At 40.3% G+C, this 27,959-nt stretch overlaps 1 protein-coding gene across 2 annotated transcripts in view; it reads right to left on the minus strand.

The window, feature by feature from the left end:
• The window catches only part of ACER3 (alkaline ceramidase 3), a 50,313-nt gene extending 31,873 nt beyond the window's left edge, over window positions 1-18,440 (minus strand). Inside the window, exon 1 of one of the 2 annotated variants that reach the window (XM_068181749.1) lies at window positions 18,254-18,440. In XM_068181749.1, coding sequence (XP_068037850.1) covers window positions 18,254-18,356 — 103 coding nt within the window. In that variant the 5' untranslated portion in view covers window positions 18,357-18,440. Of the gene's footprint in view, window positions 1-17,586; window positions 17,711-18,253 lie in introns of those variants that run through there. The other variant, XM_068181750.1, reaches the window with a different exon arrangement.
• Between the last annotated feature and the right edge of the window lie 9,519 nt (window positions 18,441-27,959).

The raw sequence follows: 27,959 nt of genomic DNA on the forward strand, positions 1-27,959 counted from the left end.
CTATTTTTCAGGAGTCCTACTTGCCAAGCTCCATCCAAAAGAATAGCAAAACATAACAAAATATGTTCTTATTACCCTAAGGTATTGCAGCACCTCTAAAAACAAAATTCCATACTTCACAGTTTTAAAGAAAATTCAGATGAAAAAAAGGTTATTTCAGAACACATGTAGCAGAAGTGTATGTAGTTCCCTTGAACAAGGTAGCTCTTCTATATTCTCACAAAGTACATACAAATCTCACTTTGAGACAGCCTTCTCAACCAGTTAAAAATCTCATCTGATTTTTATCAGAACTTCTTTAAATCACTTCCTTACTGATTTAACATCATATCCTGCCCAACCATGAATTTCACCAAGTTTTAACAAGTCAAATCAAATGTGCCAGAGATCTCACTCTTCTAGTCAGCTCTGAAGTAAGCTCCTCCATGTAAAAGAAGCTCAGCTGAAAACAAAAAACCTTCTGTAAGGATATACAAGCTTATACCAATATAAAAGGCCTTTTTTGTGTTTAAATTCTTTGTGGAATCATTACTCTTTTACCACATTCCCAGAGTGTTGCAATGGATAGTGATTCACTTTCAACAGAGACCACGTTTGGAAGAAATTCACTCAAAAATGCTGTTGTGTGACACACTGACTATTGCCATGTCCTCCTGTAAATCATGCAAACATGTTATTGAGCCTTGAAAAGTAGAATAAAGGTTACATAGTCTGGATAGCGAAACTTCTGCTTTCTAAAGCAGTGCGTAACTATGCCCATTTTTAAGAGAAGTCAGTAGACATTATATAAATGTCACTGTTCAAGGTCACTTGGTTATGAAACTGTCAAAAGCCTGGCAAAAATTCAAATATGAAAATGCCAAACAAAAGAAATACCATCATGTTTATCCACAATTGGGAAGGCACATGACTGGAAGAGAGTTGCAGTAGGGTAACAAACTTCAGATGGGTGTAAGAATGCAGAAAACAGATTCTTCTGTAGGAAAGGGAAGGGAAGGTTTGAACACTTCCTGTAAAGCTATAATTACATTAAATTATTGAAAATTTATGAGCATTTAATCTGGGAACATCTTGCTGAGAGAGGAAATACCATAGACCTAATCTAGCTGTACATTCCTGCCACTCCTTCTCTGCACTTCTTGGCCCATATTATTCAGAACACTTGCAGCATGGATTAGGCAAGCCTATCTGCAAACATACTTATTGAAAGTAGTGTACATTTTTTTAGAAGGGGAAATCGGGGCAGGGGAACAATAAAGTCCTCTGGCATGCTGCTAGCAAAATTACTTTTTTTAAGAACAAAACTCCAAGGCCTCTTGCAAACCCAAGGTCCCCAGGAATGCATATTTCATAAAAGTCTAGTCTTTACTGGATTATCCTCACACAGAATAGCTTATAAATTCATTAAAAGGGATTTTTACTAATTCCATCAAAAAATGGCAGTGGGATATGCACAGAGATTAGCAAAGAATGCCAAGAAAGAAGAAAACGGTGACAAAATGCAGACCCACAACTCTAAATTTATTTAACAAACAAGGAAGTGAAACAAGCTTTGAAGGGAATAAATATGGAAGCTGAAAAAGGGAAAACAGTTCAAACAGTCAAAAAAATCTCATATTTTTTCACTGAATTTCCATTTTTTTAAAACATGGGAAACAATGCAGCAGAGTTCCCATTTTTCTATGGAAGAATTAGTGACTAGAGAAATTTCCAACTAAGGCACGAGGCAAAAGATATGTAAAATAATTAAAGAAGAAATTTTTGGTTATGCCTGTAAGAAATAGGGTACATCAGAAATTTGACAAATGCACATGGATAGACCTGGGCTTAACTCTGTACAGCATTCTTATATTTCACTACTGGATTCCTTGAATACTGGTCCAGGGAGTGACCTAACTTTATTTTATCTTTAATATGTCCATCAAAAGAAAGACAAATCACATTATCTGAGGGAGAAATGAATGAATTTGCAGACTGAAATGACAAGAACAGGATTAAATATGACAGCCACGAACACACCTTTCAATGTGAATATGAATCCTTACTCCATATGCAGAATTACTCTATTTGAAGAGGCAGAAAAGTGAATTTAGACTGTATGGTAACTGACCATAAACCATCACTATATGCACCAAAGCCCTGAAATCTATTTCCAATAGAAGCAGTGAAAATAGTTATGTCTTCATGCAAGTCAACAGTGGAATACACTGTTCTCTAGTTATTGATAAAAGAAAAAAGAAAGCTCATCAGGTGCAGAGAAGCTCCCCTCAGATGGGAGTGATGAATGGGAGCCTATAATTTCAGAAGGGACAAAAATTGCTCAGCTCACTGAACAAAACAACGGCTGGATGCAACAAGACTGTGCTCTGTAAAGACATCGTGTGTCAATGCCAATAGGGAGCCATTTGAACTGAAGGATAATACTGACAATGACTAAATAGATATAAACTAACCCTAAATAAATGCAGGCTAGAATAAAGAGGAAAGCTTCCCATTAGAGAGGAAATATTTACATGTGTTTCCCCAACAGAAATGAGCAGCGCGATGAACCTGCTTTCAGAGTGGAGCTCAGGAAGCCCCACAATCAGATTACATGATGCAGCAGCCTACCAGAGGACTAAACCAGAGCATATCCACAAAGACGGTACTTGGTACAGCGCTAAATTAAGGTCTAATTGTGACAATGTGACTGACTGCACAAATTTCTAAAGAAGTCTTTCAAGACTGTTTTAATGCAAATCATTGTTTCAAAGTAATGTTTTCTTCATTGAGAGAATGCCATAAGGCACCAGAATAAAATCAAATTTATGCAAAACATCTTTTCAACAAGCTTCTGTCTGTAGGAAGAACAGTATGAGTGTTAAACCACATCTGCTTCCCGTTCTACAAATACAGCAGCAAAACCTGAAAAGTCTTTTTCTAATGCATGTACATTCACAGTCATCTTCAAGCCCTAAAAATGATGTGTATTATCATTAACACACAAAGATCCGTACAAGGACTGACCACAAATACAAACAAAAATAACTTAAAAGGGAAAATAGTTTCTACAGGCAGACACAGATACAATATACAGCTTACTGTTGCACAGACATTGCAAACAGTTGGGAAGGACACAAATTTGAAGTGCCTTTCATAAAATTTCCATTTTTCCAAATATGTAGTTAATTCCACACTAGAAAGTAAGTGCTACAATAAATTTGAATGAAGAGTCAAAAGAGAAAAAAAAATAAAGTTGCAAATAAGTTGTAAAAGAACATGGTCATAAAGGAATAATAAATAGGATGCAAAAAGATAAGGAAAAATAAGCTAGAATAAAGATGGTGGTTTTGGTGAGGGAGGAAAAGTGCTATCATAAAAGAAGCAAAAAATGATCATGTTCAACTTTTGACAAGGTGATCAGTGTGATTTATCCTGTGTTAAGATATGCTTTCTCCTATGTTTGTATACAGAATGACAGCAAGATTCACCAAGCACAAAGATCTTCTCAGATTTTAAAATGTTCTTGCTCTCTCTGTCAAACAAATTAAGACTTTTCACTCTCTTATGGTTTTTAAAAGACTCAAACCAATAGAAATAAATGTTACTCTTAGAGAGAAAAGAAGAAAACATTCGCTGTTTAAAAAGTTGATTATACATAAAGAGCTCATTTAATATCAGGCCTAACAAACACAACATTCACCACAGTAAGATTTTTTCATTATAGTAGGATTTTTGCATCCCACTGTGAAACAGGAGAAAGGTATATATTTTAGAAAATAGCAGCCACTTTCCTAAGTTGCAATAGAGTCAAAGTATCCCTTTAAGTAAAACACACAAGCAAACAAAGTTTTGGGGAAGAAAACATCCATTTCACTGTCTGGATATCATGGTGCTCTGCACAGTCAACTCCTGGATCATATAGCTTTATCTTTTTACATCACTGCAGGAAGAAATTAAAAATATTTATAAAAAAACAAAGCCTGTCAGATGGCATAATGCAGGACTTGATTCATCCTTCTATCTGCTTTCAGATATAAGGAATTCTATTTCATGGTTGTGTTCCTGGAATCACCTCACGCAGTTCTGGTGCAAACTACAGCTCATTATTAGAGAGTTTACCAAGTTTCAAGAATTTGCAAAGCAATGCAATTCATGCACATTTGAAAATATAATCATCTACCACTAGGTATGCTCTCTTGCTCAGAAGAGCCAACTACACAGAATCACCTGGTTTGGCCACTAACTTCAGCCTCGCGCTGTTTTCGCTTACGGCTTATCACCAGGAGGGCAGAGCAGCAATTAGATTTTCACTTCCACCAGCCAGTTTTAATATATCCCACTTCAAAGTCTACAATAACTGCACATCAGAGTGGCAGGAAATGAAAACTCCTGTTTCCATTTGATATTTCAGAGGGACCTCAAGGGGAGAAAACCAAGTCATCCCAACAGGAATTTTGCCAATATGTAATTACTGGATTCCCTACTTGCTAATGTGCATGAAGGATCAATATAAACTTCCTGTCACTTACTGAAATACAATACAGTTTTACTGCAGGCTGGAATACAGGACCAATGCTGACTTAAAAAAAAATAAAATAAAAATTTAAAAAATGGGACTGTGGGATGTTATTTTTTAAGCTACAAGATCCATTTCTTACATTTTATTATTATCCTTTCCAAATACTAAACTAGCCCTTGATTTTGTTTACTGGGACATTACTTGAAGTTACAACTTCAGCAATTCAGCTGCAACTTGTACTGGCCACCACGTTTCTAATAACAAAATGGGAAATATACTGAAGGAACCAAATACTGAAGAAACTAGTGAACTGTGTAAGTGGTGTATCAAGGCTTCCTGAGGCACTAGAAAAATGAGTACACATAAATAAAAATTCAAATAAATGGATCTTTACTGAGACTACTAGATCTTCCTACATATTTAAAATAATATCAGAAATCTATAGAGCAAGTTCACATAGATCATAGGAATCATAAAATTAAAAGACAGATAAAACAGCACAGAAGAATGTAACGAAGTACATTACAGAGCAAGGCTGCATTAATCTAGCTCTGTATAGAAATTGTCATACTATTAGGAGAAAAACTGGAAGGCACAAATGAGAGGGAGGGAGTAGATACAACAACTAGGAGTACTACACAGGAAAAGGAAGACTTGAAAAGGGAAAGAACAGCTACCTAAATCTCAGCCAGACAAAAGCTACAAGAAAGCAAAGTGGAATCCAAAGGATTTACACAGGGGAAAGATTGAAAGGAAATATTGTTTTAATTACTAAAGAAGAGCATTCTGATGAGCACTAATAGGCTGAGCCAAGGAAAAGGGAAGTTTCAGTAGGACATCTAGAAATCTAGCATCAAGCAGCATCAACATCTCCCAAAAGAAACCACAAATCCTGGAAGAGTTTCAAACAGAATGGACAACACACTGCAAGACACATGAAGAAAACAATGCACTGTGGGTGAAGAAAGGTGGCAAACGAGGCAGGAACACAGGCTCCTTCCCAAGGCCAGCACCAACTCAGATGCATACCACTGGTGTGAGCACACTGCGTTCCAGTTGCACGTGTCTCAGCCCCAGCAGCAGCAGAGCTGCTTCCAATAAGTCCAAGAGCTGGGACAAGGCCAAAAAAACTGAAGGCAACATTGCTGCTGCAGAGCTGGTGGCCAGCTCGAAGGTTTAAGTGATTAAAGTCGGCATGCAGGGCAGCACTTCTAGACCTACTAGGCTGCTTCTCCCTTGCTGGGCCTCCATTTCCCCAGGATAGCAGAGCACAGATATGTAAGTTGATATCCTTTTGAAGAGGTAAACCATTTCAGTGGCATATTGGATTGGGGAGGGGTAAAGAGGAAATTTTAGGAAAAAAATTAATTATTAACAACACGATTTGATTTTTCTTTTCAGTGCACATTTATAAATGGTTCCAACATGCTGTGTCAAGTGATACATTCCGATTTATGGTTTTACACACTTTATATTCCAGGTGCAGAATTCATTCCCTTGACATTCATGATACTAGTCCAGCTAATATTTTCAGATGGTTTTAGTCTGATTACACTATTTCATGTTACACTTGTGTTCTTCAAAACAATCAAAAAGTATTTAGAAGAGAAAGTTCTCAACACTGCTGACTAAGAAAACACACACAAGTAAGCTCAGTTCAAACCTGTAAAGTGTGGGTGTATTTTCTTATGCACAAGCCTCTTTGGAATGCACAGCCTACAAAAGCCCTTATTATAAACTGCTTCTGAATTGCCCTAGGTTACAATTAAGCTATCCTTTTTCCTTACCCTCATCTCTGCAAACTGCTTTGCTACTGTATTGTAAAGACATTCGAAAACTACAACCTAACAGAAGACTATACTAACATTGACCTTGCTTCTTATAAAAATAAATGAGAGAAAGCTAATACTTAACAAATTCACATTTTAAAGCTCCACTTATTTCTTCATAAGAAATCCACACCCTTGGAGATACCCTTGCAATCCCAGAAATACAACATTTGTGTTTATAATGCAAATTTAGATTTAGACAGTGAAACATTTATTGCAGGGGCAAAGAAATTTTTAATCTTTCCCCTCAAATCTAAAATACATTGGGCACCTATTTAGTCTCCTTTACTGCAGGGTCTAAGCAACCCCAGTCTTCTGTCTCAATATCCCTGAAAGACAGGCTGGACAAAACTGCCTGAGTCACAAAGAAACCTGCATAAAACTGAAGTCAGGACCTTCAAACACCAGAGTGTTCCTCTGGCCATCCTTAGCTGCCACAATAAAAATTAATGAGTTCACCACACCACTTCTTGTAAGTAAAGCTTCAAAGTAGAAAGTATGCTCACAATAAGAGCTGGGTACTTTCCAGAAACAATGTTTTTGTTACCAAATCTCATGTTTAGCATAATGAACTTCTCCTCCTGGAATTCTTAAAGCCTATCACAAGTGAAGAAAAAGTGCCTAAAGCCCCAGAACTTGTATTGATTTTTTTTTTTTTTGAGGAAGGGTAACTGCTGATTTTTTCCAAGGGATCTGTCTCAAAACTTTTCATGAGTGAAGTCTGAGATCAGCATGAACTGCTCTTCTCCAGAAGAGCATTAGAAGGGCAGATTAAAATGTGGAGGACCAGCTGTGAAGTTTAACACATAAGTATGAAAGCAATTGCAATGAAAATATTCTGAGGTGATAGGCCAGAATAAGGGTAGCTACAACACTTAAATTAAAAAGCTGAATACTGTCTTCTCTTTTGAAGCCTATTATCTTACTGTAGTTGTATGTTTATCACACCAATGCCTGTCACAAGCACGTGGTGGAACATTAATAAATGGTTTTTGCATTTTGAATGTACCATAACATGAAAAATGACAGTATCTAGAATTGTAATAATAAAGATGCAAGAATCTATTCATGACCATTTTTTTGAGACTGCAGGAAGCAGCTTGGACAAATATGATAGTACACACCTTCTTTACGGGACATTTTATTCTCAATCCAAGAAATTCACAATTAACCAGACTGCAAGGAATAAACTTGCATTACAGCCAGATGCTATGCCATCCCGTCATATTTTAATATTGCTTTCCTAGGGTATGGGAAACCACATGGAAAAGAAAGCATAATTTCTCTAATAAACAAGAATCTAAGATGATAGCAAGCACACCAATTACTTTGAAGTACACCTGGAAGGATTTTGAAAGCAAATTTAAAGTAAAAACAGTTGACATAGGCAGATCATTTGAAATACCAATCTATAAAGCTTGCTAAAAGCAAGTGCTTATATCTGGAAAATGCAATCAAAGTCTAAAGAGATTAGGCTGAGATGATGTAAAGTTAGAATATTACATGCAATAAGCTTGTTGCTGAAGGACAGATTTGCTTCTTTTATATCCTTTACTGGAAAACAAAATAAACGTATTTTAAACGTTATTTTAAGGCAGGTTGATGATGTCAGACTGGAAGGAAATAACAGACATGGAGATTACTGTTCAGCCCCTTGCTAAAACTAAGCAGTGACCAATATATTACACTCATCATCCATGTAATTTTCATCATTCTTAACGCCTTCTACCCATTCTTCTCCTATGGTGGCATCAGCATCCTGGCTTCCTGTTCAGTGTCTGCACCAACTCTTCTAAGTCAAAGAGTCTGTCCAGAGCAGAAAGCACAGACTGTAGCAGCTGATATCTTTGAGCTACCAAGTACATCCAACTCAGCATCTGTCAGTCATCACTACAATGGAAAAACCAGCCTGAGGCATGGAAGCTCAGGTTTCCATGGGTATCAGCCCAGAGGCTCTGGTAGGACTGTCCCAGGCACTACGCAGTGACAGAGAAGAGCTGAGCCTTAGGAGAGCCCAACATGCTCACTGGATGGTGAGCTGCAGAAAATAATGTGCACCAGTGCTTCTGTCCAGGTATTTGTAGCTTTAGCTTGGGTAGTCCATGTTCAAAATCCAAATTCTCTCGCTTTCTCTTTCTTCCCTTTTTTACTATCAATACGGATTTCCCCGGGGTGTCCAGAACAATTAAAGCCTCTTCTAATGACTCCTGCCGTTCTTTTGCCCTACTTGGTTGGCAGGAAATTAAAGGTGAAATATTATGTGACAAGTGTAGGAGAACACATGAGGATAATGAAACTGGTCAGCAACCACAGCCTGATTCAGACACACCGCAGCCACTCAAATACTGATTGGTAACATTCACCCTCTTATCATCAGTAGTAGTAAAAACTTCCTTCTGCAAATAACCATATTTTTTCTTGGTTTTTTTTTTCAGGGCTGCCATAAATGAAAAACCCTAAGGCTACCTGGAACATGTGATGACAGGCAACTGATCACAGAAATGACCCAGAATCATCATCTTCACTCCTAAATATCTAACTTTATCTCTTTTATGTAGGTACTTCATTTCTCCAAAGTTTTCATAACCTTTTCCAGTTAATACAACAACCTTCAGCAAAAATTTTCAACAGTACCCAATTAATTCAATAATGCAAGAATCAAAAGTTTTCACTCCTAGTCTACAAGTAACTCCAACTGTATTCTTTAGGCACTATCCAATTGTCATCTCAAGACAAACTTCTTGTTCATGCTTGAAAAATGAAAAATAAAAGATTAGCAATCATCTATGATCCACAAATCTTGGCAGAAGCTATTTATCTGGAGGGAAAATGAAACATCTCCACAGAGACAGTAAGATCAAAGTCCATATCTTAAATATCTCACAGTCTAAGCCAAATAAAGGAAGAGATATAAAATACATTGAAGGTTCAAACTTTAAACACTATCTTTTTGTTATAAATTAATATAGTACCTACACAATAATAGTTCATAAGGTGGGTGGCAGGAATTTGGGCAGAAATCTGTTTTACTGAATAAGATACAAAATACTTGAAAACCATATGCAAATTAAGCATGTTCCCAACAAAATGTGGCCCAATGGCTGGCAGAGGAAATCTTTCAGAGGAAATGCTTGAGACAATTGTAGAAAAAAAAAAAAAAAAAAACAACAGAAGTGGAAATCAGCATGGAAGAGCTTAGATGGAAATGTGTTTAAGAAACGGAAATTGCTTTACAGTATTTCTCTGCAGTGCAGAATAGAGGGGGAAAAAGGACACGAAACATTAAATTGGGATAGACTCAAGAGTTTCAGCATTTCAGTACTGCATTGATGTTATGCATTGTGTAGAAGAATGTATCATGAGGAGCCTTGCAGGATTATAAAACTTGGGCCTTGAAAGATTTAACAGCCACCAAAACTCCGAGTGAAAAGCAACTGTGGTATCACAGATCACAAAGGCATAGCAGTTTGTTTAAGTGAATGAAAACAACATCTGCTGTATGATTTCACTACCACAGTGCATTTCTCTGCTGCTTTCCAAGGCATTGACACAATTCAATTGAACCGATTCTTAGAGAGACACTGCGCTCACCAGTAGCACAAACCAGCAATGATCCTCTGGTTTTTGTTCTGCTACATCTAAAGAAAGCCCTCAACTTCCACACTGCTACTGCTAGCAGCAGCTTATGGAGATGGCATTAAACTGGTATGAACAGAAGTGCATTGCCAACATTTTTTCCTACATTTTTGCTACTAAATTGAAAAAAATAAAGCAAAAAGTTTTGTTTTTCTGATTGTCCAGGCAGTTTACTCATACACTAGGGCCAGCAAATTGTGTATAGTTTATTCTTTCTGCTTATACAGCTCATTTTCACAACTGTGAAAAAGACTTAGAAAAAAAAGAAAAGAAAAAAAAAGACAAAGACATCAGTTTTCGTTCATGAACAAAATATCACCTGGAGCAACTCTGAGTTTATATATTTGTGGGTTTTTTCTTAATTCTATACGACTTAAAATCTAAAAAATAAAAACTGTCTGTATCCTGTGGAAAGAATGCAGGAATATCTGTAGAAATACACCCTGTACCTGTGCGCAATAACCCCCAAAGCAGCTTGGCTGCTGCAGTCTGGGGTCAGCACCAGACCTGGAAGTCTCTGGCAGGAGAGCAGCACTACAAACTCCCTCCAAGAACAATCAAATCTGTAATGAGACTCACACAAACATGAAAAGGTTTGCTGTGCAAGAAAGGCTAAGTATTTGTAGAAGAAAAATACACCCATTTTACTTAGAAGTGATGTAAAGTCCTCTCTGTGACAACAAAATCAGTTCATCAGTTCTGTTGGTCATTTTAGCTTCCTGTTGCAGATGACCCATTTGATTTCACAGCAAGCCAGATCTGCAAATCCTCTTTCTCAACGACATACAAGTAATTTTTCACTTATCCCTGAGTTTCCTCAAGGAACCTTAAAATACCCATTTGAAGGAATCACAATAGCATGCTTTCCAGTCAGGAAGCAGGTCTTTGCTTGAAAAAACAAATGGTGTTGACCAGGCAGGATGAAGAAAGAGATGTCTTTTGTTCGTCAGGTTAACACAGAAATACCCCTTTCCCAAGACTGAAAGTGTCCAGACTAATTTTAATGTCCAGTGCTCTAAAGGACTTCTTTGAGCTAATACTGTATCTGTTTCCCAGATGCTGATTCTTGTTTAAATGAAAATCCTTACCCAACAGGAATTAGCAATTACTAAAAATCCAGCCTACAGAGCAGTAGCATCATGAGCTTACTGCAAATAATGAACTCATTAAAGCATTGTATAAATCAAGAGCTTCTAGTGTCATGTTTTATGACTATTAAGTTGATACCTTGAAATCCTACTAGTTGGACTACATATAAAATTCATATAAAATTAATACAAAACATACAGATGTTCAACTCGCCCCTAACACCACATATTTTCCTAATTCTGCTTGTCTGCTTTCTTGTCTGAAGAAGTCTAAATCTTGCTTTCTCAAATGTAAAAGTTAAGTCTCAAACTAACATCCTGAACCTTGCCCAGCCCTAACAGGCCACACTCTTGTCCCCTTCTCCGGTTCCTCTGCTTAGAGAGGAGAACTGCAGTATTACTTGGACTTGGCTAAGGGAAAATACCTTCCTGTTCACAAAGCCAGCCAGAGATTCTTTAAGAGACACATGTTCTGCACATACCATTTCAGGGTCACTCCAAGGACACTGCATTCAGAAAACATGTCTAAAGGAATCAAGGAACAATGTAAAACCAAATATAAGAAACTAAAGCCCCAGGACACAGCTGGGAAATAGACACTGCTGGACACTAATCTCAAATTTGAAATAAAGTTTGGAATTTCCTTCAGGAAAGTGCTGCAATGTGCAGGGCAGGTTGAGTCACCAGTTGGTGGAGAAGCAAAGAATTGAACAGGAATCTCGTAAGGCTGAGGAAAGGGGCACAAAGGGTGCAACCTCACCACTGAGATTGACAGAAAGAATGACTTATGCCTCCTGAACTCCAGACACACTGAAGTATGTACTCTGCCAGAGGATGATGGACCTGACTGTAAAGGAGATAATGATCCTGGAGATGCTGACTGCAGTGATCATTTAGAAACATCAGTTTTTTAGTCACTGGTCACAGTGCACATGCAGCATATTTCTTCAAGGAAATTAATTTTTAGAAACAGAAAAAATATCATGGTTAGACACTCCATTTTTTTGAGCTATCACAAAAACTCTGAAAACTTATAATTGCATTTTCAAGTACAAAGAAGGGTCTGTGCCTGAAACGTTAAATCTAAACAGTACCCAGCAAAATCACTGAGCCTCTACACTGAGCTTGCCTATATGGGCATATTCAGATCAATTAACGGTAAATGATTGACACTAAAGCAGTGTTGCTCTGGGGTTTTTTTAATTGCAACATTCTCTAGAATTTCTCTTTTCCTGACACATTCTTTTGCTCTTTGTAGTACTTCCACAAAGACAGAATAACCAAGCACCTTTAATTCATGCAGCAGCTCAGCTTCTCTGGCAATGCCGGAATTAATCAGGCAGGTACAAAGAGCCTCCCAGCTAGAAGGTAATCTAAGGCAGGTAGCTTTGCCCTGATAACTTGCAAGTGGGTGCTCTTCCAGCATAATAATGTCATGTTTAGATAACATTTTGGACAAAAAGAACTCTTTGCATTTTATAACCTTTCATGAGCCACAAACCTTTCCATGATCCTCTTGAGGATCAGAGAAACAGCCAAGTGTGTGAGCACTCACACGTGTTGCAAGACAAAAAAACCATACACTGCTGAGCTCTTGGGACTGAAGACAATTCCCAGACTTTCTTTGAACATTTTTGCATCAATAATTAAATCTTTCTTCTTAAAAAAAAAATCTTTCCTACTTATCTGTGAAAGGCACTAGCAAATATAGAAAATGCATTACATAAATAGCAGTTTCACACACACAAGACATAACAAATTCCAGACTGAAGACTTTTTGTCTTTCAATTATGACAAAAGTTTTTAATCTGTGACTAAAAGCTCATTAAAAGTAACTTAAAAGTCAGCAGTGTTCCCTTACAATCATTTATTTTACATTAATCTTCCTATTTCTAGCTACAAATATATATTCTGTAAATTCATGTCATGCAGTTCATAAACCTGTCTGCCTCAATTTGCACATAAGAAAAATTAAATTGTACAAATGTCACTACTCTGTTACCATTTGGAGAGGCAGATGTCCAATTGCCAGCTGTACAAGTACTGAATATGCAGCACTAATTATAGAGTCATCAAATGCTTTGTTAAACCATATTTAAGAATTTTATTGTAGCTTAATAACTACACACATATTCGTAGATAAACACATATGTGGTCCATTAGCACAGCATCTGCCAGGTTTTAAGCATATCCTTAACATGATAGATACATAAGAACTGATGATTGGAGAAATCAACTTTTCAAGAGCCTTTGACCCCATCTTTCAACAAAAGCTGTTGGGAAAACTAAAAATTAAGCTGTCATGAGATCAAAGGTAGAGTTGCATCATGGATGAAAGATAAAATGCAAGGAAGAATTAAAAAATAATGTATAAATCATTAGTGGTGTCAAAATGCATCAAAACTGTGTGACAAGACTATCTTTAGGCTTAAGCCAAGAATGTACTTCCACAGCCTAGGAAAGGAAAGAAGTTAATGCAACAGTATTTGCTACTGATTCAAAACCAAATAGAAAGAAATAAAAAAAAGTGACAGCAGAGACCATCTGGCTTATGATTTTGCTTCTGCTATATTATTTTTTGGAGAAAGGAACCCCTCTTTCAATTTCTTTTTGTCTGCAGCACAAAAAGCAGACTAGAAGTGTTCATGCAAAAATGCACCGCACAGCTGAGCACTCTTCTGCACATTCCACTTGACTTTACACTCATCATCAATTAGTTTAATGCTTCCTTTACCTTTTTGCTTGCAGTGTCTCCTCAGTTCAGGGAGCTCCCTCAAGAATCCAAATAAATTTCCAGAGGAGAGTTGTGATGTGGTTTCATCCAACGAGGTCATTAAATTTACACACTCAAATCCCTTTCAGTCTTAAAGTCTACACGTCTGTGACATTGTCTTCTGTTAAAGCACTCTTTAGAGCTCATCTGTGTCAGGTCATCTTTAAATCGCTCCATCTCAGCCAGGCAGTTGGGCTGATCACACCCAATTAAACTTGATGATGTTTCCTTCAGCTGCCACTTTATCACAGAAAGGACAGGAAGAGTTCTTTATTTTAGTTTTCTTACTCTCACTTAGAGAGTACCTAGCCCAACAGTCCTTGGCTGCTTTCCAAAGCCTCTGGCAAAAAAGGCAATATGCAACAGGACACCCACGGGGAACAAGTGACAATCCATACCTGGCAGTACAAATTCAACATTAATGACATTATTCTAAGTTTAAGTAAATTTTGCAGTTTTTATGTTTTAAAGCAATGATCCCCATGGAAAATAGAGATCTGTGCATCTTTGGCAGCCGTATTCTCTGAGCAATGCCTAAAAGGAAACAACAGTATTTTTGTGTCACCGTTCACAATGTCAAGAATGCTTGGACAGCACTCTGTGCCATCCAAGATGTGACATAAAGAGATATCTCTTTATTGAACAACACAAGTCACCACAATCTTATCTCAATCTCTTGTCTGATGCAAAAATCAGAAGCTTGAAGGAAGCGGAACAAAAATAGCTAGAAACATGGACAGATTCTCATGACATGGGTAAGTTTTTTTCCTAAATAAGAGTCCCATAAGGAATTCCCAGTTACAAGAAGTCACTTACCAGACCTCTAATGAAAACAAAAATGAATGGATTTAACTCTGGTAATGATAATAATAATAAAAATATTTTCTTATACGAAGATATCAGAACATGCTTAGACAAAACCAAAAGCCAAGAAGGAAACAATTTGACCAATTCCTTGAAAAGCCTGAAGCAATGTTCTAGATGCTTGCTGCTGTAAATGCCAGCATAAGGATATACTATCTCTAAACCTGTCATGTTGTAGATGATGCATATTACTCATGGACAATGATAGCTCAAAGCAACATAACTGGAAACATGACTCAAATTTGATCCAAACTGGAACACAGCATTCTGTTGATAACAACAACAAATTCGCCCCCACGATTCTCCTGACTGAAAATTGTAAGCCTTCACGTACCACACAGGGCTTCTTTGAATCTAAAATATTTGTTTGAATTGGTACTACTCTACATGCTCTCAGCAAAGGGAATATGTGCAGATTAGTTATATTCACTCATCATATTGTGCAAGAGAAACTCTTCTTAGAGGGATGACTGAATGCAAAAAGGGTAAAGGCTCCTGTCATAGACATTCACATCAAAACAGACCCCCAAAACTCAATGCTACATGGGCTAAATTGGCCTGAAACATCAATCCTGCTAAAATAAGGAGTAAGCTGTAACATTTGAGTGATAAGTGCTAAAAACCAGAACTTATATTTGCCCTTTTTCTATTTGCTTATGTGGAAGGATGGTGTGTTTATTCTTTACTATTTTTCTTAATCGAGTGAACAGAAGTCTGGATAATTCAGCTTTCAAGCACCAGGACCTGGAAAGGTTTAGTTTTAAAGAAGGAAAAAAGTCCCATGTCTACTACTTGCCCTCCAGCACACAGGAGTCAATCAATGAGAAACCCTGAAAAAGGAATTACTACACCATACAATAGGTTTGATCACTGGGGGATATAAGACTCATTTTAAGGCTTAACAGAACTAAGCTCACAAAACAATTCTTTTCAACTGGTTTACCATTTCAATTGGTTTAATATTCTACAGACGGATGAAGAGCAGTTAGTCATCCACCTCCACAGGGGAGAAAAACTGACTAGGTGCAGACTCAGAAAGGCAGGAAAAAGCATTTTTCATTATTAAAAAAAATGAACTTCTGAATACATGCCATTGTGTTTGGGATACATCAAGGGAATTCAACTTTGAAATGCTACACCATCACCTTACCTCACTTCCACATCTCTCACTACATACAATTGATAAGCTGCTATAATTTACTTAAGGAGTTCTTTAAGGAGTGAAGAGCAAGGAACTGCATGTGGGCTTTTGGAACACAATGTAGCAATTTTGTACTAAAAGTAGCATGTGAAAGCCAAATTGCTAAAAGGCACAAAAATGTTATTTGCACAAGCTTTCTGTTTGGTTCTTCAGCCTGCAACCTATTTGGTTTGGACCTGCCAGTATTCTTCAATCTTTGGGCCTCCAAAGTTTCTTATAAATTATTAGCAACAAGCATTTAATGCAAAAATTTTTACATACAGTCAGCTGTACCTGAGTGGTACCAAGTCATAAACAGATTTCCACTCTTCTGTAAGGTAAAACTTCAAATAATATCCCCAGAACACTTATTGCCTCAGACCCCGAAAGCATCATTACAGAACCACTGCTGAAGAAAATCTAACCCATCTTGGAATGCGGACTGAAATTAGCTGCTGTTAAGCTAACCCTACACCACAGCAGGCTTACTTACTGTTTTGCATCTTAAACTTAGACGATTTAAATGCTTTATATTACAGCACAGCACTTATATACAGACTTTTCCAGTGCAACTGACAGACCAACAAACCGTGGTCCCAAACACCAAAACCGTAAGGAGGGACCAGACCTTGTATAGCTACTCCTTTTTCTTCAGAGCACAAGCCTTTCTGCCTCCCATTACTGTCACCCTCATCTCCCTTCTCCTGAATAATCCAAAAGCAGACAAAAAGTATCAGTTAACAAGGCAAACAATGCAGGGATTATTTTAAAAATTTACATGCTAGTCAAATTAGTTTTTACATTAGTGAAGGAACAGAACTTCCTCTTCCCTATGAGAATTATCTCACAAATTATGCTTGACAAAAAGGAAAACCCAAATATACATACTCTGCAAAAGTCTCATTCTGTTTAAACTTTTAGGTTTGTTCCTTTTTAAGAGTATTTAATTTTGTTTCCTTTTCAGCCAGCCCGCCTCTTCTCAGCCATAAATCTACACACTAACTTCCTTTTTCCTCTGAGCTTCTAAACTGCTTATGCTGCTGTTGTTCATTTCAGAGCCCATTCTCCTTCCTATTCCTACACTCTGAAGCCTCTTTCACAATTATTAATTTTGGATCCTCACCTATGTCAGTGTTTGCAACCAGGAGTTACAGCTTGACATGGACACCCAGAACCCTCCCTCTTGTGCATGCCAAGCTCTTCCAAACCACTGCTGAAGCATCCTAGCTATGTGAAAGGCCTCTGCAGATTGCCCACTTCAAGCACTTCAGGGTAGGTGAGCCTGGTCACTTTAGCACCCAGGGCCCTAACACTTCAAAGGCAGCTACCTACCTTATGTGTGTGAAAGTTTTTTGTAGTACAGGGTGGATGCCAGGCAGCAGCACATAATAAATAACTATTACACCCTTTAAAGTTGCTGCCCAGGACACAAAAATATTTAGTTTTTTAACAAAGCCTCTGACATAGGGCTTGATCTTTTATCATCTGCAAGACACTCTTTTCTCAAGCACCTGATGGATGACCCTTTAGTTGAAGCCCCTTCTTTCTTTCCCTAAAACATGCTAAATCCTGACTGTTTCTGAATTACAGAGTTTTGAGGTCAAACCAATGGCCTGCTCTCTTGCCAGTGCTCTGAGCTATCCTAAAAGACAACCACACGAAACAGAGCGACACTTCAAGCCTCGCTTAACTCCCACCACCGGCAGCAGAGCCACCTAATAGATGATGGTCATCACGAGGCACCAAAGACCAGCTGGGCGAAGGTGTCATCCCTGGACGAAGCCGTGTCTTGCATAGGAAGGTACCTGTTCTCTCCCTGAGCAGTTTCACTTGGTCTCACCGTCCAGTCTGGGCAGATGGTTCCACCTCAAGGGGAGCAGAGCAGCAGACCCGTGCGGCGGGCACGGCGCGGCACCCCAAGCACGACTCCAGCGAGAGCCCCTCTCTACACCCGTGCCTGCGGGGCCACACGGCCAGCCCAGCTCCCGTGGTAACCCCCGGGACACACCTCACGGGCCACTCCATCCCAGGCACCGCCGCAGGCCCCCGCACCCCCGCTCCAGCCCTGCCATCCCGATGGACACAGGCCGAAAGGACACACTTGGGCTGGGCGCCCAAACAACACGCTGGGGAGAGAGGGGCTACACCATCCCGTGCTTCCGACATGGATTTGTGGGGGAAGGCGGTAAAAACCACCCATTGCCACCCACCGGGGTTGACTGAGGGGCAGCGGCACCGGCACCCCGCAGGAAAGAGGGGCCAAGGAGGAGGAGGGATTCCCCCGCTGCGGGGAGAGAGCACGAAGAGCTGCGGAGAGGGAGAAGGAGGCGGCGGTGGGACGCGGCCCCCGGGGCAGGAACCGGGGCCGGAGCGGCCACTCACAGAACTCGGCGATGTAGTAGGAGACGGCGTAGTTCTCCTCGCACCACTCCAGGGTGGAGGTCGGCGGACCCCAGTAACCCTCCCGGTCGGCGGCCGGAGCCATCGCGGCGCCCGCTCCAGGCTAGAGCGGAGCCGGGGCGCGGGGGCAGCGGAGAGAGAAGGGCGCCGGGCCCGGAGCGCAGCGGCGGCGGCGGGAGAGCGGGCGGGGCCGGCGCTGGGCCCGCCCCGCGGGGCGGAGCCGCGGTCGCCATAGGGACGGGCTGCGGCCTGTCGGACGGAGCAAACAGGGGAGGAGAAACACCTTGTGGTGAAAAACGTGGATGTGGGGAGAGGCTGTGGTGAAACACCGGTGCGGGGCGTGTTTGGCTCTCGGGGAACCCGCGCGATGTCCCTGTGAGGATAAGACGGGATGTGCAACATCACGCTCTCCTCACCCACTTTTCAAGCCGGCCTGGGGGCAATGAGTAGATTTCCTCACTCAGCTTTCCACTCCGGTTTTCCTTATAGACTTCATGGAGGGTTTGTAAGGCGAGCAGGGCAGCGTCCGGCCTTCTTGTTGTTGAAACACAGCTTCACAGCATCCTAGAATGATTTGGGTTAAAGATCATCCAGTTCCAACCCCCTGCCGTGGGCAGGGTCAATTTCCGCTGGACCAGGTTGCTCAAAGCCCCATCCAGCCTGGCCTTGAGTGCTCCCAGGGATGGGGCATCCACAGCTTCTCTGGGCAGCCTGTGCCAGTGCCTCACCACCTTCACATTGAAGAATTTCTTCCTGAAAGCAATGACGAGGCAAGTGTTCCTCATACTCGTGGGCTGGGAGAAGGAAGGAGTTTTTTTATAGCACTGCCTACTAAATGGGGGTTTTCCTCTTCTCTGATGCCTTATTTAGTTTCCTCAGTGCTTACTACGCGTACTATACTTACACCCATAATATGAAAACTGCTTCTCAAGCAGAGTTGGTATCCAGAGGCAAGTACAATCTAAAAATGGAAAGACTTGAGACATAAGAGAAAAGAATAAAGTGTACCAGTAAAGGCCTAATAATGCTGTGTGTGTTTTGTTTTTCAGAAGGCAATCCAAAGACTTGGGGAGAAGCTTCAGGCAGACCTTGGGGGCTGTACGCAGTGCTTACACCCTGCTGGCCAGCAGAATTTATTATATCTGTGTATAAACACACAGACTTCTTTTTCCACATCTTATTTCTTCTCACCTTTCCTTCTGTAAGCTAAGAAAGGCCAGTCTAAACACAGACCTTTCCTACTGTAAATACATGGAAGAATGTATACATCTATCTTGAAGAGCATCTTGCCTTCTGAAGTTGTTTGTATATAATTGCTTCCAGCATCACGTAGAGATGTATTTAACATATATCACTACTTTTCATGATGCTATAAAGCACTAAAATAAAATTTATTTTAGTGATAACAATGACAATACACCTAAATTGTCAAAACATCATCAAAATCCCTGTGGATTTTTGTATGCAGACTTCTCTTCCTATATTTTTCAGATCTAGATTACTTCCACAGATTTAGACTTTCAAGATTGGGTCTGGAAGAGTACCAGACTGACCAAGGTGCATAAAACTGGCTGTAAACAATGAGAAGGATTCTGGCCAATCACTAGGGAATTTTTATTTATTTGGCACTTTTCTAGAGTATTCTCCATCACAAAATGCATTTACTTCTGACTTTTTCTGTGGCTTGGTTCTCTGCTTTTGAACTCTGACAAACCTTTCAGTCACTGTACTCAGAAGGATAATATTGAAGAGGCAGCCTCAAACTATTACAATAAATGGTTTTCTTTCTCCCTGAGAATGTTTTGTAGTGGTAAACTTGATTTCCACAAAACCAACTTTGACTGCTTCAGCTGTTACAAGAATACATATTAAAATCAGAACTTTTCCTCTGTAACCTGAGCTATGCCTTGTCCTGTCCATTACTGCACTGAATATAATGTGACAGCCTGAAGTTCTTTGCATCTAAATGTGGTCTGTCTGATTAAAGGATCAAACCTAACCCTTTCCAGGCATTGGGTTTTCTTTGTCTGATCTGTACAACCTATGGAGGGATGGTCTTGTTTCTCAAATAGCAAAAACCAAGCAGAGCTGCTGAAATGCTTATTTTCAGTATTACTAAAAACGTGTTTGTCATGCCGATGGAGTAGTTTCCTGTGGCCTCAGGTTGCCTGTGGCAAAGGATCCTCTTTCCATACAGTTTAATGTTGCCTTGAAACCTTATGGCTCAACTGATCACTGGGTAATTGAATCATGTCAGTTTACACCACTAGAGGGATACTGTCACTTTAGTGTGTGGATCCAGTAGTATTTTGCTTGGCAATGGGAAAGGACTGCTGTTCAAGAATAGCACGTGGTCAGCTCCTTGTGATCAGGTAGATTCAGGGAATGACACCTGAGGAACAATTTTCTCTCTCTCTGCTCTGTGCAAACACTTTATCATGGCTTGTGCTGCTGGTTGTTTTATTTCTGCATAAAATGAGACCTAATAAGCAGATCATTTTGAACTCAGTATGGAGACATATGTTGGGGAAGACTGTACTTATTCTCTCTCATCAGTGTATGTGTGCAAAGGGGAAGATAAAATTGATATAAAATCCTGAAGGTGTTTTCACTGCTTGGTTCTCATGATGTTAAAATAAAGATATCAGTCACAAAAATAAAACTGATTTTTGTCCTACATATTGCCTGCTCAGATTTTACAGATAATTATCCCAGAATGGTTTGGGTTGAAAGGGATCTTAAGGATCCTCTAGTTCCAGCCCCCCACCCCCACCGTATGCAGGGACACCTTCTAAAAGACCAAGTTGCTCCAAGCCTCGAACAATTCCAGGGATGGACATCCACAGTTTAACTGGACAACCTGTTCCAGTGCCTCGTCACCCTCACATAAAATAATTTCTTCCTAGTATCTAATCTGAGTCTGCCTTCTGCCAGTTCAAACCATTTTGTCTTGTCCTAAGACTCCATGCCCTCGTCAAAAGTCCCTCTCCAGCTCTCTTGGAGCCCCTCTAGGTACTGGAAAGAGCAATAAAGTCTCCCTGGAGTCTTCTCCAAGCTAAACAATCCCAATTGTCTCAACCTGTGTCAACAGAAGAGGTGCTCCAGGCCTCTAAGCATCTTATGAACTTGTCCCTCTTCTAAGGCCTTTTTTTATTGGGTCATAGCATTTACACCATCTTAGGTGTGGAATCCTGAGTCGTGACTCTCAACTCTAAAGTCTTATTTTCCATTATAAGGTTGGTTTCTAAATACTGCATTTTTGGCAGCTTTCTGAATTGCCTAGTCTATACCGGTTAGAGGAAAAGGGCATCAACACCTCTAGATTCTGCAAGTCCAATCCTGTGTAACATGTAATTTATCCCATTGATTTATATGCAAATATCATGAGTAAGGTGCTAAAAATAGGATTATAAGAGGTTGAATCAGACTCTTAGTAATGTGCACTGAAGTTTGAGGGCTCTTTATGAGCACTGGTGCCGAGATGATGATAATTACACCTGGAATAATGTCATGGTAAGTTATTTGGCACCTGAATGAGTGAAAAAGAGAAGTTGTTTCCTGACATGAAGAAAGATCTGATCCAAGAAACTCTAATGGACTCTAACAGATCTGACTGCCTGCTCATTGGTAGGTAAAGCAAAAATGCCTGTGCTAGAGTTAAATGGAGTCAGGAATTTGTAAATTATCATCAAGGGGACTCATGTCTCAGAGCCATATAAATATTCATAATTTCTCCAGTGTAATATGACTGTTCTTAGTCATGTTCTCAAGGCTATTGTTGCATTTTGGCAACTGATTGCTGTGGTGAATGACAGGATCACAGATTGTAGCTCTGTGGATGCTGTGAGCACCCAGCACTGATGGGCTCAGATATTAATGCAACCATCTGAAGAGTGTTATAAAGGATTGATGGAAACAGGGGCTCCTGAGTGCAGATTTTTAGGGAAGGAGATGCGACTTGCCAGCGACATAACATTCCCTCAGGCAGAGGATGGTTCAGCCCTAGAACTGATCCTCAAAGCAGATTTTAGGGAGGTATTTTCTCCTCTCCACCCTTTTTCAGCAAAAGCCTGTCTGCTGAGGTCTGTCAGGATGTATCCCAAACCCAAAAGCTGAGGCAGGTGATACCATGCACAGCACACCCTATTTTACCAAAATGAGGATGTTTGCTTTCTTGTAGCAGTGGATTAAGCTGAAGCTTTTCTGCAGCTGGTGGTTACTGCTCTGCAAGCACACAGCCTGCGTAGGTGTTTTCAAGCACCTGCAGCTTTCAACCCATTGTACTAGTATGGAGTAAAATTCATGTCACTTTGCACTAATTTTCAGGGTTGAAATTGGTAAGGGAGGAGAGAAACCCACTGTTAATCTATTCCCAAGGGAGAATCGTGGAAGGAGAGCTCTTCTCCACTTATCAAAGCTTAATTCACCCTTATATGTGAATCAGAGCCCTTACCAGCTGTAAAATGTCTATGGTAAATGTACACTGGTTTAAACAGAAACATCAAATGAAAATCTGTCAAGGGAAGGAGACTTTTCAAAAGCACAAATGGCATGTGCCTCAATCTCATTGACTCTCAAAGGAGTCTGGGAATTGGTTTGCCTTTGTGCTTTGGAATTCTTCTAGTGCTTTAAAATAGCAAAAGCAAATGCCATAACAGTTCATTGTTTATACTTGTAAACAGCTTTCTCTATAGGAAAAAGCATAGCAAGCTGTCTTTTTCTGCCTGCTAATTTACATACACATATCTCAAAATGAAGAGACTCACACAAAGTTTGTAACAATATTTAAGTGTGTTTATTTCAGTTTCAATCTTGCTTTATAGGCTCAGTTCACTTTCATAAATGCTGGCATCTTGTGTCATTGGAGGTTCTTTCAGAGCAACAGCTGAAGGCCAGGCAGGATGCCCTGGGATCACTGGAACTTCTCTACATCCAGTGTCGTATCCTGTATGGTGCTCAGGTGCTTTGTCTCCAAGGGCACTAAATGTCTATGATTTTATGAACTGAATTAAGCTTAGATGTCTGCCTTTTTTGGCTGGATGGGGTTAGGTAAGGTCATGAATCCCAGGTCCTTACTCTCTTCTGAAAAAGAACTGCTTTGGTTTGAGAGCTATGAAACTCCTGTTAGGTTTTCTGTACTCACAGCATCCATGTAAGGTGCATACCTAATTGGCTCTTGGACTTGCTTTGACCTCAGCTGGCTGGAATTGAGGCATTTAAGGGAAGAAATCTCACTTAGAATCATAGAATCATGGAATCATTAAGGTTGGAAAAAACCTCTAAGATCGCTGAGTCTAGCTGTTAACCTACCAACACCACGCTCACCACTAAGCCATGTCCCCCAGTGCCACATCCACAGGTTTTTTGAACACTTCCAGAGATGGTGATTCCACCACTTCCCTGGGCAGCCTGTTGCTTCTGTATATTATACTATTCATTGAAGTCACCTGTCCTTAGGACAAATTATAAATTCCCTATTTGAAATCTGGGAGGAGAGATATCCTGGAGGACAAGAGCCATGAAACATGGGCTCTCTACAGTGCTTGAACAGGCAGCACTGAGTCCATTTGGGACACAAAATGACTTTTTGGATGGTGAGAACAGGAGCAGTGCTCCTCTTTTTTTGTTCCTATCCTAGCTCCCTTGCCATGAATGGAGACAAGAAGGAGTGTGGAAGAGAGCACATCACTAGTTCTCTCCTGCAATCAGCTTCTCTTGGGGAAGAGAAGAGAGAGCACCAGCAGCTTGCAGTTAAGGTAGGAATCTACACATGGTATCATGATATTGCTGTGGCACAGAGGTAAGAGAGTTGTTTTCAACTCTTAAAACAAGAGCACATTTTCAAACTTAAAACAAATGTGTTTTCAACCCTGCAGGAAATATTCTGTAATGTTCATGTTTTATGTGACTTGACAGTGTTCAAAGCCATTGGGTGGATTAGGCAGAAATTTCCTGGTGATAGCAGCTACCTTATGCAGGCAGGTGGCGATCAGTAGCAAGTTTTGGGGTGTCAACATTAGTTTGTTAACCGGTCCTGCCAAGGCTCTTGAAACTGAGGCCTTCTCCCATCGGCATTCATATTGCTGAATTTTCTGGTATCACTGATTTCAAGTGTGAACTCCTGGTGTGTATCTGTCCTTCCCAGTCACACCAATTTGAGTGTATGATCACAGAATCCTAGAATCATAGAATGGTTACCTTAAAGGTCATCTCGTTCCAACATCCCTGCCATGGGAGACAGGGTCACCTTCCACTAGACCAGGTTTCTCAAAGTCCCCTCTGTACTGGCCTTGAACACTTCCAGGGATGGGGCATCTACAGCTTCTCTGGGGAACCTGTTCCAGTGCCTCACCACTCTCGCATTAAAGATTTTTTCTTACTATGCATTTAAGCCTACTCTCTTCCAGTTTAAAACCATCTCCCATTGTCCTATCACCGCATGCCCCTGTAAAAAGTCCCTGCCCAGCTCTTTTGGAGATTGGTCAAGGACAGCTCAGTGACCTCCTACTACAGGAATGGAAGTCCCAATGATATAAGGGTTAGTTAAGGAAAATTTGGAAGGAAAAATATTGTCAAGAAGCAAGAAACTGGCTGGAAGACAGGCTAATCTGGTCTGTGAGGAAGAAGGGCTGAAAGTTTTTTTATCAGAAAGCAGCAGTAGGAATGGATTTGGAATAATTAGCTGTTGCCAGTGTTTCCGCTTTTCTTATAACTTTCAGTTTAAGGAAGAAAGCACCCATAAACCATTCATCACCTGCATTTTGTATAATGAATTAGTTAGTGTCTGAACATGGAAGGTGATTTATCATACTCTATAAGCCCTGTCTATTCAATTGTGCACTGCTTGTCACTTGGTCTCATGGACACCAAAAGCAATTTCCTTATATTGCTATTCTCAAAAAAATCTCTGGAACAAAAGGAGGAAACCACTAGGAACAAATGAAGTCTCAGTGGTAAGCAGATGCACGTATATTAAAATGTCAGATGTTAAAAAAAAATTAAAATTTGAAATATCTTCAGTTGTACTGCACCAGCAGTGGGGAAGGCAGCTGCTATTCTTTTCTTTGATCTCTAGGAAAATGGCATATTTACCTCAAGCATATGCAAATTTTTCTATTTAGCCTGGAAATGAAGCACATTCTGCTTGTGTAATGTGATATTTCTTTCATTTACTGCAGGAAGGAGGAGGAGAGGAAAGATCAAGTCATTATTTACTTGACAAAATCCTTTGTTACTTTTCTGGGTGTCAGTTAATTACCAGTGAGCTAATCAACTTACACCTCAGCTAAACTCTTTTCTTTAGCAAGTCGTTAATAAAAGAAGCTGCTTAGACAATTCAAATTTACTTTATTAGCATAGCTTGGATATTTCAGACCTATGAACTAAAGGGGAATAAAAGGAAACACAAAGAAATACAATAATACATTTCCACTTTCCACTTTCTTCTGCGTTGACTTGTGTCCCTCGATTTCCACAGTAAATTGTTGATGAGCTGTCTCAGTAGGAGAGCTCACTATTAGAAAGAGAAAGAAGGACATTTTCTGGATCTTTTCTACTAAGGACCCTGCTTTATTGTGGCATCAGCTATCAAGAAGCGGAGCTGATGTCACATAAGTGAATCATAGAATTACAGAATGATCTAGGAAAGGAAAGACCTATTAAGATCACCAACCCCAACCACTAACCCAGTACTTCCAAGCCCACCAATAAACTGTGTCCCTAAGTGCCACACCTGTATGTCTTTTAAATCCTTCCAGAGATGGTTACTCCATCACTTCCTTGTGATGGAACAGGGTAGCCTGTTCCAAAGCTTGACAATCGTTTTGGTGAATAAATTTTTCCTGATAGCTAATCTAAACTGGGAAAGAAGACCAGCCTGACTGAACAGGGAGCTTTCACTGGAACTCTGGGAAAAAAAGAGAGTTTATGACCTTTGGAAGAAGGGGCAGGCTACTCAGGAAGAGTACCAGAATGCCATTAGGTCATGTAGAAAGAAAATTAGAAAAGCAAAAACTCAGCTAGAATTCAATCTGGCCACTGTTGTGAAAGATAATAAAAAGTGTTTTTATAAAGATATTGACAACAAAAGGAGGGCCAAAGAAAATGTCCATTCTTTATTGGATGCAGGGAGGGACATTGTCACCAAGAATGAGAGTAAGACTGAGGTACCTAATACCTTCTTCACCTCAGTCTTTAACAGTAAGGCCAATTATCTTTAGGACAACTGGCCCCCTGACCTGGTAGATAGGGACAGGAAGCAGAAGAGTCTCCCAGTAAGCCAGGGGAAAGGATTGGGGAGAGTCCTGTTTAATACCTTTATTGAAGTTCTGGATGAGGGGATTGAGTGCATCCTCTGTAAATTCACAGATGTCACCAATCTGGGTGGGAGTGTTGATCTGCTGGAGGATAGGAGGACTCTGCAGAGGCATCTGTACTGGCTGGATCCATGGGTCCAGGACAAGTGCTGAGTCCTGCCCTTGGATCACAACAACCCCCAGCAGGGCTACAGGCTGGGGACAGAGTGGCTGAAAAACTGCCCAGTGAAAAAGGACGTGCAGCTGCTGTTTGACAGCCAGCTGGCTGAACATGAGCCAGCATGTGCCTGGGTGGCCAAGAAGACCAGTGGCAGGACCAGGGCAGTGATTACCTCCATGAACTTGTGCGCACCTCAGATTCCGTGTTCAGTCCTGAAACCCTCGGGACAAGACATTGAGATGCTGGAATGTGTCCAGGGAAGGGCAGCAAATCTTTGGTCTAGAGAATGAGTCATGTGAGATGTGGCTAAGTGAGTGTGCAGAAAAGGAGGTTCAGGGAAGACCTTATGCTCTCTACAACTACCTGAAAGAGGTTGTAGCCAGGTGGGGGTCAGCCCCTTCTCCCAGGCAACTAGGAGCTCCCAGGCAACTAGGTCAGCCCCAACTCCCAGGCCTTAAGCTGTGCCAGAGGAGGTTCATTTTGGACATCAGGAAGAATTTCTTTACTGAAAAGGTTGTCAATCATTGGAATGGGCTGTCCAGGGTATGTGGTTGAGTCACCATCCCTGGAAGTGTTCAAGAAACCACAAGATGTGGCACATAGTGCTATGGTTTAGTGGATGTGGTGATGTTTTGTCAAAGGTTGGACTCGATGATCTTGGAGATCTTTTCCAACCTAAATGATTTTTTTTAATTCTATGAAACACTAAAAATCATAAGTGTATCACATAAAAACTTCAGGTGAGAGTGGGTCTGTCATGACACACTTTTATGAAAAGTTTCATCCAGAAGGGTGACATAATTATTTCATTGCTATGTGGATTACCTGATTATAACATATGAAGTTATATCGTGGGCATGAATAATATACTGAATTCTGCCTGTGTTAAACCATTATGACCGCAATGGTAAGTCAATATGATATAATACTGAATTCCTGTCTTGGGCAACTTCTCCTTGCACTGACTGCTGAGCGTGGCAGCTGTGGACAGTGTGAATCACTCAGTGGTTGAGTTCAAATGCCACAGTAGGTGTGACCTAAAAGTTAAGCAATGCTTGCATATGATTTAAACTTGACCCAATCTGCTTAACACAAACCGTAGAACACCCTCCATAAACACTGTGTGAGATTTCTGTGATCTATATTAATATAGCTTTGAAGCTTTTTGGTAGAACCTTGAGTGTGACTGCCTCAGGGAAATGGATACAGTGAC

This window comes from Anomalospiza imberbis, chromosome 2, assembly GCF_031753505.1.
Source record: "Anomalospiza imberbis isolate Cuckoo-Finch-1a 21T00152 chromosome 2, ASM3175350v1, whole genome shotgun sequence".
NCBI classification, from domain to species: Eukaryota; Metazoa; Chordata; class Aves; order Passeriformes; family Viduidae; genus Anomalospiza; species Anomalospiza imberbis.